The sequence below is a fragment of the Pleurodeles waltl genome, chromosome 1_1, assembly GCF_031143425.1.
Source record: "Pleurodeles waltl isolate 20211129_DDA chromosome 1_1, aPleWal1.hap1.20221129, whole genome shotgun sequence".
Taxonomy (NCBI): domain Eukaryota; kingdom Metazoa; phylum Chordata; class Amphibia; order Caudata; family Salamandridae; genus Pleurodeles; species Pleurodeles waltl.
This window is the reverse complement of record NC_090436.1, coordinates 182864239-182881703: the sequence shown is the minus strand read 5'-3', so window position 1 is coordinate 182881703 and position 17465 is coordinate 182864239. Positions and strand designations below refer to the sequence as shown.

The 17465-nt window shown below is 42.4% G+C and overlaps 1 protein-coding gene across 1 annotated transcript in view; it reads left to right on the top strand.

Annotated features, from left to right (window-relative positions):
* The window catches only part of LOC138293632 (uncharacterized), a 69368-nt gene that overhangs the window by 44674 nt on the left and 7229 nt on the right, over window positions 1-17465 (top strand). Inside the window, exon 3 of the mRNA XM_069232957.1 lies at window positions 5278-5658. Coding sequence (XP_069089058.1) covers window positions 5278-5658 — 381 coding nt within the window. The remainder of the gene's footprint in view (window positions 1-5277; window positions 5659-17465) is intronic.

Below are 17465 nucleotides of genomic sequence, written 5' to 3'. Positions count from 1 at the left end.
CCCAGGGGCCGCTCCCCTTATTTCCATTATCAAAAAAACAAAAATTCCCTTGTGTGATGCGATCGGGCAGCAGAAATGCTTGCAGAGACATGAAAGGAAAGGCCTTTCCTTTCCTTTCATGTCTCTGCTGGCACCCTCCTCCCGAGTGGAAGAGAAATGCTGAGCATTTCTCTTCCGCAATCGTGCTGGAAGCATGCTTCCAGCGCGATGGGAGGTGACCTCTGATGAGGTCAGCGCGCTTTTGTGTGCTGATGCCACTGGTGGGTTCAGGGGGGTCGGGTGGAAGGGGAAGCAATTCCCCTTCCAGCCCTGACCTGGGGGGGGGGGGAGGCTGGTATATGAACGTAACGGTTACGTCCATGGTACCACACGGGCGCAGCCATGGACGTAACCATTATGTCCATGGAGCCGAACCGGTTAAAATATTCGTACGGATTCACAGATACTCTGCAAATTTCACTACAAACCGTTTAAAAAAAAATAATAATTGTCCCAGGCTGGGTCCTTAGGACCCCTTTTCTTTACTTTTAATTTTTAACTTTATTTTTGGGCCTCGGCTGAGTCTGAGTCCCAAAAAGGATCTGCATCCCTAGATATTCAATTTTTTTTACTTTAAGTATCTCCCAAGCTACTAAATGGATTTACACCAAGTCACACAAAGCACACTTTCTGGACCAAGAGCTAGATTTCTGCCAAATTTGGTATAATTTCGTCCAGCGGTTCGGGTCGTAGTCGAATCTAAAAATCCCTTCGGAATGTGCATGGAGAAAAAGCTTTTTGGGGCCCCGAAAGTTTCAAGACAGCAGCTAAGTGAGTAGTGTACTAGTTTTCAAAATGTTGTGAAGATTTGACAAACGGCGCAAAGGTTATTGGCAAAACAAAAAATGATTTTCCTATGGAAATAGTCCTAACTCTAACTACCTACGGGTGACTGCCAGTAGGTAATAAATATATATATATTCTGCGTAAAGCTTTCAGTATTGTGCAGAGGGGTGTTAGCTGCAAGGCCTGGTGTGTGTGTGTATATATATATATATATATATATGTATACATATAATATATATATGCCCTGAATACTAGCAGAGGGGCTGGCATAGGGCATGGATTCCGGCCAGGCCCTTTCATCAAAACCCCCACTGGATTCCGCTAAAGGCTGTGCACAGCAAGAGATTGGGTGCAGGGCCTAAACATAGGCCAAGCCTTGCACCCAACCTCCTGCTGTGCAACCTCCCACTGCACATGGCCAAAACCCATATGCCCCATAGCAGTTAGTCACCTTTAAGGATTGGACAACGGGCCTGGCTGGAGGCCTGGGTCAACCCTCCACTGTTCACTTTGGAAAGAGAAACTATCAAATGTTTAAAAATCAAAGAACACTGAAATTCACAAGTAATACCTAAGTATAACTCGCTTCTCCATCATGCATTGCTTATGAACTCATATTTTACATTACTCACATGTTAAATGGCACCATTGATGACATCACTGAAAACATCTCACTAAAATATAGCTGGCAAATCTCAATTGTTTTTAAACATTATTTCTTATCTCCTTTCAACACCTAAATATAAATTACCTTTACCCTTTGTTTTTTTTCAATATATATATATTTGTTTGCTAATAACTTTGGTGCAATTTGGTGAATCTGAATCTTTCTTCCCAGAAAGGTCTCAAATGTTGATTTCCCATGTTAACTTGCTTTCCAATATAGAAAAAGGACTGAAGGGAATTACACCAAATTTGGCAAAACGTTAACACTTGAGTTTAAAAAGTGTGTTTTTTGTAATTTGGTATACATTTTTACAACACTTTCGAGAAATTTACTCTGAAATAGGTGGTCAGGTTGTGCTTGAAGGGGTTAAAAAGTTAAGTATATCTGGACGGTTGGTTCAGCAGTCCCGTTAATTAAGAAATAGGACCCTCTGATTGGCTGAAGAAGCTTTTTCTCCTGTCAAACATTTCAGTACTGCAATCTGATTGGCTGGCTTCAGTCACGAAGAAAATGTTGAAATGTTGCAACTGCCATTATAGGACTCGAAGTCTTGGTCCCAGTGTCCTGAAAATGTTTAAAAAATAGGGCAGGATGGAGCACCCTGACCTCCAGATACTTGTGGTTGGGGGGCCCAGAGGGACCCACCTGTCCCAGAGCCAAGACGTAAAAGAAAATAATTTCATGCCATGGGTACCATGGTACTCCAGCTGGAGCAGCTTTTCAAGCTTCACCCTCATGGTACTGCTTAAGTTTCCAAGCTTTCACAGGGAAGCTTGCACGGTACCATGGTACCATGGAGTTAAGCTTGTAAGGCCAGGATTGAGGGAGTACCAAGGTACCCGAAAAAAAACAAGTAAAATATTTAATATGGGTTGAGTGTCCACAAAGGAAAAGGTGTCCATGAAGAGTTGGGTGCAGAGCCTAGCCAGAGGCCAGCCACTGTGTCCAACACCTGTGCACAGCGAGGAGGTGGTTGCATGTGGTGTGGTTGGACAGAGCCCAGGGGCAGCTGCCAACCTCCCATTGCGTACAGTCAAAGGCCATAGATTGGCTGGCCATGGGGGGAATTTGGCTTCAGAGCATGGCCAGATGTTAGTAGGGGAGTTGGATGCCAGGGCTCACCAGAGGCCAAGGCCTGCTGGCAACTCTACCCCCACTGCGCACTGAGGTATATCATATCCATGTTGTTGGCACTACCCTTCTGCATCCTTTTCCAGGCCATATATTAGTTCTTTTTTGCATGTGATGTAGTTTTTCCTATAAGTGGATTGTGCATTCTTTTTTTAACTGTTATCTTGTTATGCGGTAAACCCAGTGAAAGTTGCTATATGTTGCCTATGGAAATAGTCCTAACTAAAACTACCTACAGGTGAATGCCAGTAGGTAATAAATATATATATATATATATATATATATATATACACTGCGTAAAGCTTTCAGCATTGTGCTCCATAGCAGCTCCTTTTTAGCCTATTCTTTTCAATAAATAACTTTGTGTAACTGGGCGCTTGCAAGTTCATCATTAAAACATTTTTAATAATGAGGTGAATTGGCACGTACTTTTTCAGATCAAGGTGTTGTACAGACATCAAATCGTGGAATTTAAGGAGCCGTGATCTATTTGACTGTGTTAAGGCCTCAAGCACTGCATTTTAAAATCTCTCCCAGTTTGAATTGCATTGACCCGTGTTCACTTACTCAGGCAATCTCTTTGTTGTGGCCTGAAATGGCATATTTTCCATGAAAAGTGCAGCACACTAACCCCAAGTTTAGGATTTTAAAGTGGGATGAAAATAGTGGGGGAGTGGTGTGTCTCTAAAAGGCATGTGGTCTATGAAATTAAGAGGGTGGCTTAAACATCTGAAGTAGATTTCTGTGATTCCCATAGTGTGCCTCCCGAATGGGATCATAGTTCCTCTCTGAGCTTTCTGTTATTGCATACAAATATATAATGCAACAACTGGCAAGCACCTAAAGCTAGCCAGGAATAGTGGCTTTGTCAATTAGCTGTGTCAGATAAATGAATAACAACAATGAGCTTGTTGTAAATAATTAATATTGAAAATTATTCAGTTCTGAAATTGTGAGACTGTGAATTAAACATAGAAGGGTCTCAGTCACTCCTGGTATGTTCACATGACTCTATCTTCGACATGCATGCCTTTTTTCTTTTCACATCTCATCCATCTGCTTGTCTTACACTTCATCTATTTCCTCTTCAGCACTTTTTCACTTTTTCCTGAATGCACTTCCTCGCATCTTCACTTCACCACACCCAAACACTCAATACATACATTCATCTGTAAGCACTGCATTTTCATTTACTTTCGCTTTGTCAGTATTCTGACAAACGTGTACCTCTTTCATACACATTTGCATATAATCACAATTGTAACTGCAATACGTGACCATGTCCGTGCTTTCTGCAGAGAAGCCAAGGATTGGATGAACATGTTTCCTGCACACCTTTCTGATCCACTGCCTTCTGCCACAACTCCAGATTTAATTGTGCCAGTTATAACAAACCTGGAGGCGACTCAGTTCAAACTATGTACTACACAAGAATAATATGGTACATTACAAAAAATACAGAGCAACAACATCCTGGGCATAGCTAACACTCTTAGGGCCAGATGTATGAAAAGTTTTTGCACTCGCAAACGGTGCGAATTGCAAAAATCGGCCGTTTGCGAGTGCAAAAACGTGGTCTGCGATGCATGAAAGGCATTTGCAGACCAAAAATAAGAAATCGCAATTATTGCGATTTTTTGCGTTGCGAGCTGGTTTTGCGAATCGCATTTTGCAATTCGGTATTTCCAGTAGGAAATTGTGAGGTGCAAAATGCGATTCGCAAAATCCAAATCGCAAAGAGATACATAAAAAAATCGCAAATTGCGATTTTTTGCAGAATGGCATTTTGCACATGCAAAATACCATGAACTGAAACCAGGTGGTAACCAGGTGCGACCTATATAAAGAGGCTCAGAATGCCTCAGACTCTTTCCAACAATGGCTGCACTCTACGTAATGGCGAGGAGGATGAGGATCATGGCAGGTTTGAGGAGAGGGAGGAGGAGACAGGAAAGCATTTTCAGAGTGTGCATTACACTTTTTGACCTGACAGAGGAGGAAATATATGAGAGGTATAGGTTGAACTCAGCCATGATACTTGACCTGATAACTGAGCTACAACCCATACTGCAGCGCGCAACACATAGCTGTCATAGCATACCCACCCATGTGCAGGTATTATGCTCCTTACACCTACTCGCCTCAGGGAGCTATCAAGGGGTCATAGAAGCAGACGGAGGGGTCTCACAGAGTTCCCTCTCCAGATTTTTTACTTCTTTCCTCAACGCCATGCTGAGCAAACTACAACAGTACATCAGATTCCCCCAAACCCCACAGGAAATACAGCAGACAAAAATAGAGTTTTACCAGATAGCACAGTTCCCCCACGTCCTAGGTGCCATAGATGGCACACATGTGGCAATATGACTACCATCAGCCACAGAGTATGTGTACCGAAACCGGAAATACCAACATTCCATGAATATTCAGGTGATATGCAATGCCTCCTATATCATAACTGATCTCGTGGCCAGGTACCCAGGGAGCACACATGATTCGTACATCTTTCGCCACAGTGGCATTCACACAAGACTGGTAGCTGGGGAGTTTGGTGAAGGATATTTACTAGGTATTGTCCATCTGTACACTGGTGCATTGATCCCGTTGTGACGTCAGATGTCTCACTTACTCATTATACCCTCTGTTCCTTCCAGGAGACAGTGCCTTCGCAGTGCGCACCTACATGATGATGCCCTACCTCAATCCTACAACACCAGCTGAACGGAGATACAATGCAGCACACATGGCAACCCAAAACGCGGTGGAGCGCACATTTGGACTGCTGAAGAGTCACTTCCGGTGCCTCCACAAAAGTGGAGGGGCACTACAGTACAGTCCAGAGACAACATGTAGAATAGTGGCTACTTGTGCAATCCTGCACAATATAGCTACAACCAGGGGCATACCTGTAGAAATCAGTGACACTGAATCAGATGAGGATGACGATCCCATACCACCTCTACAGCCAGCAGACAGGACCAGTGCAGCAGAGGGAAGGCAGAGGCGTGCCGACATCACACACAACCATTTCAGACGTGAGTATGAATGACACAAATCCACTGTCAACTGTACCTGTAGTGATATAAATTTATTACCTTATGTCAGGTAATGTATGAGTGAGTAATAAATGAAACAGGTGATGTGACAAACGCAAAACAACTAATAACCAGAGTTATGCACTATTTCCTCATAGTGGCAACAGCAGTCTAATGGCAGCAAGAGTAATTTTTTCTCCCACGCACACCACTCGGGTGCCCAGTTACGTCACTGGCACCTCTATTGTCACCTTCAGTGGCAGTGCTGTGCCTGGCACTGCGCCGTCTGGTGTCTGCTGCTGGTACGACAACACTGCTGAGTCTGGAACTGTCCTCAGTGTCCCCCAGTGCTAGTTCACTTGGAGTGGCCGATCGTGGTCCCATGATGTGTTCTATCACATTTGTGATCTGAACAAGTCCCTGGACAACGTCCCTGCTGCTATGTGCAGCCTCCACTCGCGCAGCCACTGCGCGACGGGCAATCAATGCAGTAGAATTTGCCATCCTGTTAGAGGACCGGCAGTAGCTGCCAAACATTGTCCGGAATCTGCGCTTCTGTCTGCGCCGGCTCACCCTCTCACGGTGCAGCTCCTGGCAGAGGTCACAGACAGCACATGTAAGGTCCCTGGTGTCCTGTGAAGCCTGCAACAGTCCCTCACGCATCTGTACAATATTACCATTGTGTGCGTCTGGTTGGCGATGCAGGCCCATCATGTTGCGGCTGTGTTTGCGCAGGTTTCGGTCTAAACCAAGGATCCGCTTATTTTGCAGACGCTGCTGCTGCAACATTGCAGCTTCAAGGCCCCCGAATAAGGAGGGACCCTCACCTACCTCATGCTGTTGTGCCCGGGACTCTGTCGCAATCCTGCATGGTGCTTTGGTTGGCTGACCCCTGCCCTCTGGAATCTGGCTGCGCCTGTTTGCTGCTGATGGTGTGCTTGGCCCTTCCTGCTGCTCATTGACTCATGAGTCATTACTAAGCTCTGGCAGTGGCAGTGCCCTGGGCCTGCGACGGACAGTCGACATGTGGAGGGACCCATTGGTGTTGGAATCTGAGGGCTGATGGGTGTCTGTCTCTCCTACACATGTAGATGGTGTGGCTGCTGGGCCTGGCCCACCTGCAACAACAATATGCAGCATGTCAGTTCTATATGTTACATTATCTGTCAGACAATGGCAATAAAGGTACAGGTACTGCTCTACATGGTGTTGTGTGTGTTGTGTTACTTTGGGTGTCACTATACTTAATTACATTGTTGTGCTACTTTCAGTTCTAGTTTGTGGACTGCCACTCCCATAATGCATTGTTGTGCTGCTTCTAACATGTGGACTGGACTACTTCACACACTGTTTCACATTACATGCTAATTCCTAAGGGGCTTTTGTGCATATACATATATAATATTGCGCCTACCTTGGCTGGTACTCGGTGTGCTGGAGGTGTCGATGTCTGTGACCCCAGTCACAGCTTCAGGGAGGAGTGTGGACTCCACTAGGTCCTCCAATGGTGTGGATGGTGCCTCTGTTGGTGGTCTGTCACCTGTAACCCTGGCCTCCGCAAGTCTCCTTGCCACCCTCTCCTTTGCACGGGACCGCAGGTCGTACCACCTTTTTTTGATCTCTCCGATGGAGCGCTGTGCCACTCCAATGGCACAGATTTTGGACTGTATTTCCAGCCATAGTCTCCTCTTTTCACTCTCAGGCACCTGGAGTGAGCTTTTTCCAAACAGGCGGTCATGCCTCCTCACCACCTCCTCAGTTAGAACCTCAAGCTCCTGTTCGCTGAATTTCAGCTTGCGCTTCCTTTCAGCCTTCTCCTGTGCTTGGCCTGGGGTGTCCATCCTGGCTCAGGTGTTCTTGCTCATTCTGAGTGCTCCTCTGTGTGGCTAGGCAGCTCTCTCTCAGGATGCTGGTTTGGGTGTGGCACCTGAAACTGCCGGGGTTGACTCATTTCCTGCTGGTGATGTCATCAGGCTCCTCCAGGTGTGCATTTTCGAACTTTCTCGCAATTTGCAATTTTTTACCGAATCGCAAAAAAATTGCAATTTGCGATAATGCAAATTGCGATTCAGTAAATGGGCCTCGCAAACCACAAATAGCGATTTTTAAGAAATCGCTATTTCCGAATCGCAATTTTGTTACATGGCCAATTGCGACTCGGAAATAGCGATTTCTTAAAAATCGATATTTGCGATTCGCAAGCTCCAGTTTTCATACATATGGCCCTCAGTGAATGCAAGATTAAGTAATGATATGAAATATAAAGATAAACTAAATCACTGAAATGGATTGTGAGCGTTTATTCCTATAAACCGTCTTCCCTTTCGTGTTCTTTTTCGCTGAAATGGATTACCTTGACATGTTTTACAGTCATTGTTTAGAAAATGGATGAGTATTTTTGACAGCATAGTTAAAGACATGCATATAGAACCCAATAGGGGCCCGTTTCAATATACGTTTTTAATTTACTACCTGGTCTAAGACCCGGAGGGACCCACCCACTTAAAGACCTTCCCAAGGTAAATGCTCATTGATACAACATTAACAAGCATAGCACGTCTTGCGACATCCCTACCAAGTATATCTGAGTGCCTTTTTTTTACTTCATAGCCAGCGAGGCGTGCAATGGCCATTGGGCTGAGAGGGCTTTAGCCCCCCCACACCCACCCAATCAGGTTCCCTAGCTTGGAATCACTGGGTTGAGACTGCTGGCTTGACCTGCAGGTACATCTAAAGTATTCCCTACAATGACAGTTAAATCAAACAGTTAAAACAAAAAGCAATGCCCTACCCTATTTAATGAAGGTAGGTGGAAATCATCAGAGGTAAAACATGCTAATGTCACATCCCACACCCATCAACAAGTAGATAGCAGGGGTATCAAACAATACTTCCACTTCAACATGTGAACGACAATAAATACCCATCACATGGGGGTTAAAAGACTGTGCTATGCCAGAAGAATTTCGCCTCCCTAAGAAAAAGCTATAAAATGAGCCCAGCTTATTGAATTACAGCATACATCTTTATAAGGTTTTATTTATTTTTTGTTGCTGTGAAACCACTGATATTGTGCAGTGGTATATGAAGTAAAATGCACAAAAGAAAGATTGTATTTTGACATCAAATAAAAAAAGATCCTTCCATCTGTAAACCTACTTACTACTCATTACATGCAGACGGGTGTAATTAGGTGGGTATGTATGTCATTGCTGTGCTAGCTATAGACATCTATGTGTAACCTGAAGAGATTTTTCAGTTCAAGCAGGGCTGTCCAACATTTCATCTTTCAGAAGCTGATAAAATGTATATCACTGAATTAAGGCTAGAACAGCAATATAATATTTGGAGCAGGATCAAGACTGATTTCCATATGGGTGGTTCCTGTCAGAGGTGGCATGGTGGTCCACAAAATGAAGGACTTGGATGCAGCCTCAAGCAGTACCAGTGGTAGAGGTTAATTAAAGCTTTCCACCCATTGCTTTTTTGCTTTCTTCAGTGCCATGTTCTAAGAGTCCAGACCTGGGTCCTTTGCTCACTACATCATAGGACTCAATCGCCCAACTGATCAGGCCAAATGGGCCAAAACCGGTTTAGGGTTGCTTGTGCTCTTGTTCAGAGGGACCCTGGCCTGGCAGTCTCAGCTGGACTATTCCTATTGGAGCAGGGTCAAGGTTGATTTGCTGGTTTCTGTCTGGGGTGATATCGTAGGCAAAACAATCATGCACTGTAATGTGCTCCTGAATAATTTCCCCAGGTTGGGATTAATTCAAACATTCCACACTGCAGATTTCTGCTTTTGCCAAATCTGCTAAACCAATCACTATGTAGAACACAACATGATATATTAATTAACAGGCAAACAAGGTTCCATGGATTATGCTGGAGTTTGTACCCTGGCCTTCCTGGTACATGTGGGACTATGATGACATCCTGGCCTTTTGTATATTCTGTCCTCTGTTCTAGTCCTAACACACAGTGAGAAATATGTGCTGATTGTAGAGCATTTACCATTTGCCATAAACTGGGTGTTTAAGCTCCTAATTTTTTGCTTTGTCTGAGCCGTGCTTCCTTCACACCCTGACTGTCTTTACCACTGTGACTATTTACCATCTGACAATCTTCCTTTGTTTTCATGTGACAGCATTTTCCACCACACCACCCAGCTGGCTGATGGTCTCCTAGGAGACAGAATAAAGGAATTTAATTGGTTGGGTGGTTTGCAGGTCAGCACTGAGGGAAGACAGAGAGATGAGAGAGATATCAGCAGGAGTCCCCTGACACTCTGGGCTGGTGTCTACCCCTTCTGTATATATTGCTGGGTACCTCGAAGCAGCTTCTGCATTAACTTTATCTTCAAATACTGACTTTAATGCAGGGTTGATCCCCATAGCATAACGCTGTCCCTTACACCAGCCTTCATATACTCCTAGGCTCCTCTTTCTGTTGCCCATGCATCACCTGTTCTGTCTGTGAGGTAACTGCTGTTGTGTGAGGAAAAAACATGCATAAATGGTACTTATGCTGTGCCTGTTTAGTGTGTGTTTTGGAAGGTGAGATGCTGTGACTGCCTTTGAAGTAACAATTCATGTTTAGAAGGTGGAGGGGGTGATGTTCCACATAATATTATGGTTGTACTACTTCCTTTGATTTTAGACACAACTGCTAGCAAGAGGCATGGTGACTACCCGGAAAAATGCATTCCCTCCAGCTGGGTTGTCCAAACCACTGTTTTTGTGGGACATCTGTTCGATGCAAATACCTCTTGCAGCTCATCTGTGAAAAACCTTCTCCCAGGACGTTTAGTAGCAGACCCACTAGGCCAATGTGGTGGAGGTCTGAGGGAGAATTTGATGAAGAGAGCAAAATGATTTTTGCAGTGGAGAAGAGGGGTGGAGAAAAGTAAGAGGGGAGATGAGTACAAGTGACTGTGGCGGAGCAAGGAAAAGTTATGACATTTGTAAGGATGCAGATAGTGATGGGATGAATATCACTAAGGGCCAGATGTACCAAAGGTTTTTACCCATTCTGTGTCTATGGGAAAAAGTGTTCGTACATATGGCCCTAAGACTGAGTAGGCCCATGGATAAGTGGAGATTAAAAAAGGGAGAGCGATAGAGAGTGTGAGAGAGAGAGAAGGTGCTTCAAAAGTTTAAAAAATTTTAAACTTAGAATATTAACACGAAGTGACTTTAGTTGTCATCTCTGTTTGCCTAGATGTCATTTTGCTTATTTGTCTCTGAATGTCTCAATATAATATTGCTTTTCTGCATAGTTTTACAAGCCACCATACAATCACTTCAAAGCACAAAGGGAGTGAGAGAGAGAAAATATGGGTACGGAAAGAGAAAGAAAGAACACAAGGCAGAGAGAATGACTCTTGTATATGAAGTGGGTATTCTCTAGACACTGTTCTCTCACCAGACAGAAAGCAGTGCTTTTGGGGTAACCAGCCTTAAGCATCTGACTAACAGCTATGCAGTGCATAAAACTAGAAATAATGAGTGATAGGAGGGATCAGCAACATGAAGGATGTTGTTGGGTTGCTGGGGTGACAGTGAGAGGAATCAGATGCTGACAGCGCTTTGTAAATCTAAAAGAGATACAAAAGGTAGTTCAGATAGTGTTCAACTGAGTCAGGAAATTGGCCAACTGCTCCCCAATATCTAAAGTCCAACCTTGCATGTGATTCCTACTACTAGTTACATTTCTCCTTGTGCCCACTGCTGAAAAAGTGTTGGAGAAAGATCTGACCTCAGAGGACATGGGCCAGGCCGGACTGGCTGCACCAAGCATAGGGCGTTTCCCTGGGAAGCTGGAAGGGTGAGGGTAGTTTTTGCTTCTGAGATGCCGGCTTTGTAGCAGTGCAACAGTTTTAAAAGCACTGCAGGGTTCCTTGTATGCCCAGCAGTTTTTAGGCAACAATAAAAGTGCCAAGATAATTCTGGTGTTTAAAATACCTGCTATAGAGAAATCCAAGTTTTGTCTAGTGGCAGTTTTGACTCATCTAAGGTAGTGCCGAGAGTTACTACGCTTGCTGCAAAAAACATGTACTATGCAGATCACAGGACATTATTTTATGTGCAATGCTCAGTAGGATACTGCTTTTGTCACAGAGATCCTTTTGTTACTGTGCAGTTCATAAGGTACAATTAAAAACGAACACAGTGATCTATTGCTAGCGTGCCTGGTCCTTAGTAAGTAAACTTAGGGGGATGCGTATAGGTCGATTAACCTTTTGAATCGCATGGAGTATCCTAGTCATGCAGTGACCATTGGACCAATAAACAACATCAATATTCAATCACCTTCAAAACCATCTACTCATGAATAACCACAACACGGTAAGGAGTTAACAATTTTTATTTCCCTATTGCTTACAATTCTAAATCATCCATTAGTTCAAACTTTATTTAATTTATTAATTTATTAATAAAACATCATCACTTAAAAAGACATTGCGAAACGGTAATTCCATAAGCTACAAATTAACATCAGAAGTGAAGTTCGGCAATTAAGTTTGTCAGTCAATTGTCACTGTTACCCTCAACAGCCTACCTAACCAAATTAGCATTAGCATGTGGGTCTTCATGCGAAAACATTCATTTGGAAAAATCTATCTAAATGAGGATCTCTATAATCAGCGCTGTTGGTTCCTAGAAGGAAAGGCATGCAATCGTCAGTAACATTTTCATAGCTACCTATCTAGGATGGATCAGCAACAAGTCAGTCTTCGTCTTCAGGTCATCAGGTAGTCAGCTACAGATCAGGCTCATGGATTATGAGCCCAATATCAGCACCTCGGACAGTGTTTCCTGACGTCATCAATTCTCTTCTCGCAATTCTGATTTCTCGCCCCTTGTCATGACTTTTTATTAGAGTCTCCCAGTCCATCCCCCTAATTGCTAATTGGTCAGTCAGTCAGCAGAAATGACTTTAACCTATAGTTTTGATTTACCAATTCTACTAATTTTCATATGAACTTGTTCACAAGATGTGGATTGGTTCTTCATTCGATAACCTCATCATCCGGCTCATCAGGTATCAAAATTGTTGCATATGGTTCTTCAGTCAGTGCCTCTATTGTTCAAGTCCTGGGAAAGTATATTTTGCCTGCTCTACACATAATTGTAGCAAAATGTCCTCATCATCTCCTGTTCGCCGGTACATTGCAGATAATTCTAGCTAAGTAACTTGAACTTCGAGCGGGTCAAGGCTATTGCGACTTTGAGTCCTCTGCAAAGCATTCAGTATTTCAGTTTCTCAAGTATGCGAGGCCCAGGGAAACTAGGCCCTTAGTCTAGCTAATTTAATGCTACAAATTAATGCAAAACATAGGTTATACATCTCATTATGACATATTATTACATTTTTCTCATTTATTATACAATTTCATACAGTTTCAGTTATTTTAGTACACATGGTGATCACTCCCCTAGGGCACATATTCAAACGTGCACATTATTTTTCTAAGATTAATTTCTCTACACATTTTCTCATTAGTAATAACATATAAATAATTAATAATTTTCTTAATTAGCATATCTGCTTCAACACTATGAACTGCCATCAAAGAGTTACATGCAAACTGTGTGGTACAGGTTAGAAGCTTATGGTTCTTTACCAGTCTTTGATTATCCTAATTGTGCTAAAAAGGGTTCATTTTGGTAGAAATACAAAGTTTATTAGTAAAGTCAACCCTAACCACTGTGTTACGTTCTGAATCATAAGTGTATGCTTCCCTAGACCAAGCACTATTAAAAAGGCTTATCAGTATGGATGACATGTGAATCCTTCACCTCATAGTCCGCTTTGTTTTATGTAACATTTTCTATACACAGATTTACAAATGTATGATTCATTGTCTCTGTATGTGCGTGTGATGTAAAGTGTTCCAACACCCTACGCTGGTAAGAGAAGCACTATAAAACAAATGAAATACATGTGAGAGTGAGGCTATGGAGAGACTATTAGAGGGTGATGGTGAAGGAATCATTGAAGAGCCCCAATGAAGATTGCTGTAATCTGGTGCACTGTAAGGTCATCATTTACAATGCCTTAAAAACTAATACAATTCAATACATCATGTAAAATGCATTGTAGATTGCACTGTTTTTCCCATTTTTCCCCGAAGAGTCTTGAGGGGGTGGAACTCCCAACCCCCATTGTAGTGGTTAGACTTGCTTGCTATGCACTCTATGTGGGATGGTCCGACAAAATGTTCCAGGGCTGCTTTGAGCTCCCAGTCCAGCCCTGAACATAGGCCATTAGATTTGGAGATTTCAGGTCTTTAACAGCTGTTTATGGGGTAGGAGGAGGCAGGTTAGGTTCACAAGAGGGGCTGTGAAAATTACTCCATTTATAGTTGTTCTGATTTAACAGCATCACTGTAAGAAGCCAAACTACCCTTGTTTCTAAAAAGTACATTGTTATCCTTTTAATGAGCATTACCACAAGAAGTAATATTTCATAATCCCTTTTCTCCCACTAAGGGATTTCAGTTATATATATATACAGAGCCATGTGCAAAAACATTGTGTAGAAATTCCACAGACTCAAGCCTGTAGAATGTCCTCTTCTTGCGCTGGTACAATTTTCAAAAATCATTACTATTTATTACTCTTCTGCTATTGATGTTTATCTAAGTGATACATGCTTGGGAGTTGGTTTTGTGCAGTCATGGACGACTAAAGTACCAAAAAGGACCCGACATTACACACCCTTTCACCATAAATGACAATACATGGTTGATCATTTGACCCACCTTGAGCCTCTCAGCCCTTCTATGGATTGATCAGTGAGGACTTTTAGAGCTACGTTTAGTTTCTGTTCCCCGCAGCTGCCTTGACGACCCCGAAACCAGAAATATCAAAGAGACTGCCAGGGTTTCCAAATGTCCTGACAACTGTAGCAGCTGATGCCGCTGGATAATTCTAATTTTTCTGCTCTAGGTGGGTCATGGGTGATCATACTTTCTGCTCTGTTTCTGTGCTTCAACATGTGTTGTTAGCACCAACATCCTTTCAAAGACGATTTGTTTTCAGGAGGCAGTGGTACTTGCCAAGAATATCAGAAGCACGAATACATGATGGGAGCTGGAATTGAAGGTTACCATGTAGTACCACTGAATACAGCTTCAACAATCTGTGTGTTATAGTGCTGTCCAGATTATGTAGCATACCACAACAGTAATGGGAGCTTCAACTAGTCATTGTGACCCACCTTCTGAAACTGGATATACCCCCTTTGATCAAAGCAATAGTCTGTGCCGACTGCTCTCACAGTCCATCTCTGTTATCTCCACTTTGTTGCTCCCCAAAATTCAGAGCATGTCATATACAGGAATGTTGTTTAGCACAACTGCACCACCTATTAGATTTTCCTAACATTTATGTTGCACTCTTACTAAGGTACTGTTGGTCTCAGCAGCACCATCTACTGGAATCAGTCTTCAAACTTTGCAACAGCTATTGGCAAGCTTTTTGCCAATGTGAAAAGTTGTTGCCTTCAGATGGGCTTACCACTGCCTTTTGCCAATGTGACATCGGTTCCAACAGCGAGTAGCTCACTTTATGAAAATAGTTTTAACCATGCGTAAAGTCTTGTTTTCTAGTGAATATATGAGCACTTCGTTTTTTTATTTTTATTTTTCCAAAGTCTAGTCTAAAGTTTGCTCTCGAACTAGTGGCATTATTCTGTCCCTCCTTGCAATATTCAGGTTGTTGTTTGCTTTGTGGCTCTAACTACATGTTTGAAAGTCTTTAAAATTCACAGATGTTCCTTCTATACTCATTAAGAAGCAATAGATTGGCAAACATTTAAACCAGACAGAAAAAGAAAACTGCTGTATTGCAGGGTCACACGTTTTTCAATCATCTACCTGAGAACACAGCAGCACAGAATGAAGTGTTAGATGCATATCAGGTTGCTGCTAAACAATTTGAAGTTCATTTTGAAGACAAAATCAACTTAGTGCTCATCTTTACAAATTTTTCACAAGAGTGCAAGGTCCAAATAAGTCAATTGAATCATGCATTACAACTTTATAGATATACATACGCATTGTACGTTCGAAGGGTGCACTTTTCAATTAATCTGTGATCAATTAGTGAGTAGGTATCATTCCAAGAAAGTTCGACTAAGGCTTCCCACATGTAAATGTCGTTCAATTAGATGCAGCTGTAGACATTGCTAAAAGTATTGTGATTTCTCAGGAAGATACTCGATCACTAGAAAACTTGTATGAGGTTACGCGCATTGCTAGAGAAATCTCTACCCGCAAGTTTCAGACTTCTATCCTCGACGTGATGGAGTTGTGAAGCATACAAAATGGTACAACATAGTGATCCTCGCATGACCATCACAATTGGAAATATTGGTATACAAATGATAGTTGACTGAGGAGTCATAATTATTATCTTGTGTATTGAGAAATGCAAAAGGTTTCGGGCTGAAAAGTTGTTGCTTATAAATGTCATTATCACTGCTTTTGAAGGAAGCACAATTGGCCTGTTGGACTACTATTGGGCACAGACTGGTTGAAAGGCCACAAAAATAAAAGGATAGTTGTATGTCGCTCACAAAGAAATTCATATGTTGGGATGGTGGTTCAAGGCTGATTTCAGTATGGCCATTAAACCTGGTGAGAAGTGTCCTGTGCCATTGGTATACATCAAAACTGATCTGAATTGGGAGCAAAAAGGTAGTAAGGTATTATTGAAAAGGTGGGAAAAATCAAGATTTTGGCTATCAAGGTGAAAGAGGGAAGCACTCCAGTTAGATACCGAGTCTGAAACTTACCACATAATATGAGGGGAAGCTGTCAAAGATTCTTCAGAAGATGCAAGAAGATGGGGCTTCTGAACCAGCTGATGTCACTCTGTGGCATTCTTGCGCTGTCTCAACAATGCCACTTGAGTGGTAAGTTTCTCTCTTTCCTGCACAGAGGTCCTCATCACTGCTGTAGGTCAGTCCAAGTGATTTTCTGAATTTGTCTTTTGGCTGTGTATCATCAGGTGGAACATGATGTTGTATTCTGTCATCCTATGGCTTTTGTGACACCTGGTGGTACATTTCAAATGTGTTGCATGCCTTGTGGCTCATGAGCAGAATACTGAAAAGTCTAACTAATGTAGTTGTATATCAAAACAACATCTTGTTTTTCTCTGAGTAGACAAGTAACATAATGCTAACTAAGTTCTTAAGATATTAGAAGAGCATGGTGTCATCTTAAGGGGTGACAAGTGTACAGTATTTTTCTGTAAACAAAGTAAAATATGTCGGGCATGTTCAGTTCAGCGAGGGAGGTAAACCCTAACCAGAATTGATGGATGGTACTGTAAAAGCTCCCCATCACATTGAAAGAGATCAGCTACATTCAGTTTTGTGCCTATGTGAGTTATACTCAAAATGTATTTGTTCTGTAAGAACTTGTTGAAGAGAAGCAATTCATTTAACTGGGCTCCCATGTGTCAACAACATTTTGAGTTAAACAAGCAAAGCAAAGCGTCCACTACCGTGCTACAACTATATGTTGATGGTTGAAGAACATTTGTAATTGTAGATGAAAGTGCCTGTAGCATGGAGGCAGTCCTTTGCTAAATAGATGGTTCTAAAGAAGTCACAATTGTTTTTTTAGCAAGAAGAATGAGAATATAGAAATATGATATTTAGCGATAGAAAAAAATGTTGGCTAATGTTTGTGGAATTTAGATTTTAACCTATCACAGATAACAGAAAACAAGAGAATAGATCATTGGCCATTAGTAGACATCGTGTCAGGTGAGAAAATTACGAAATCTACATCT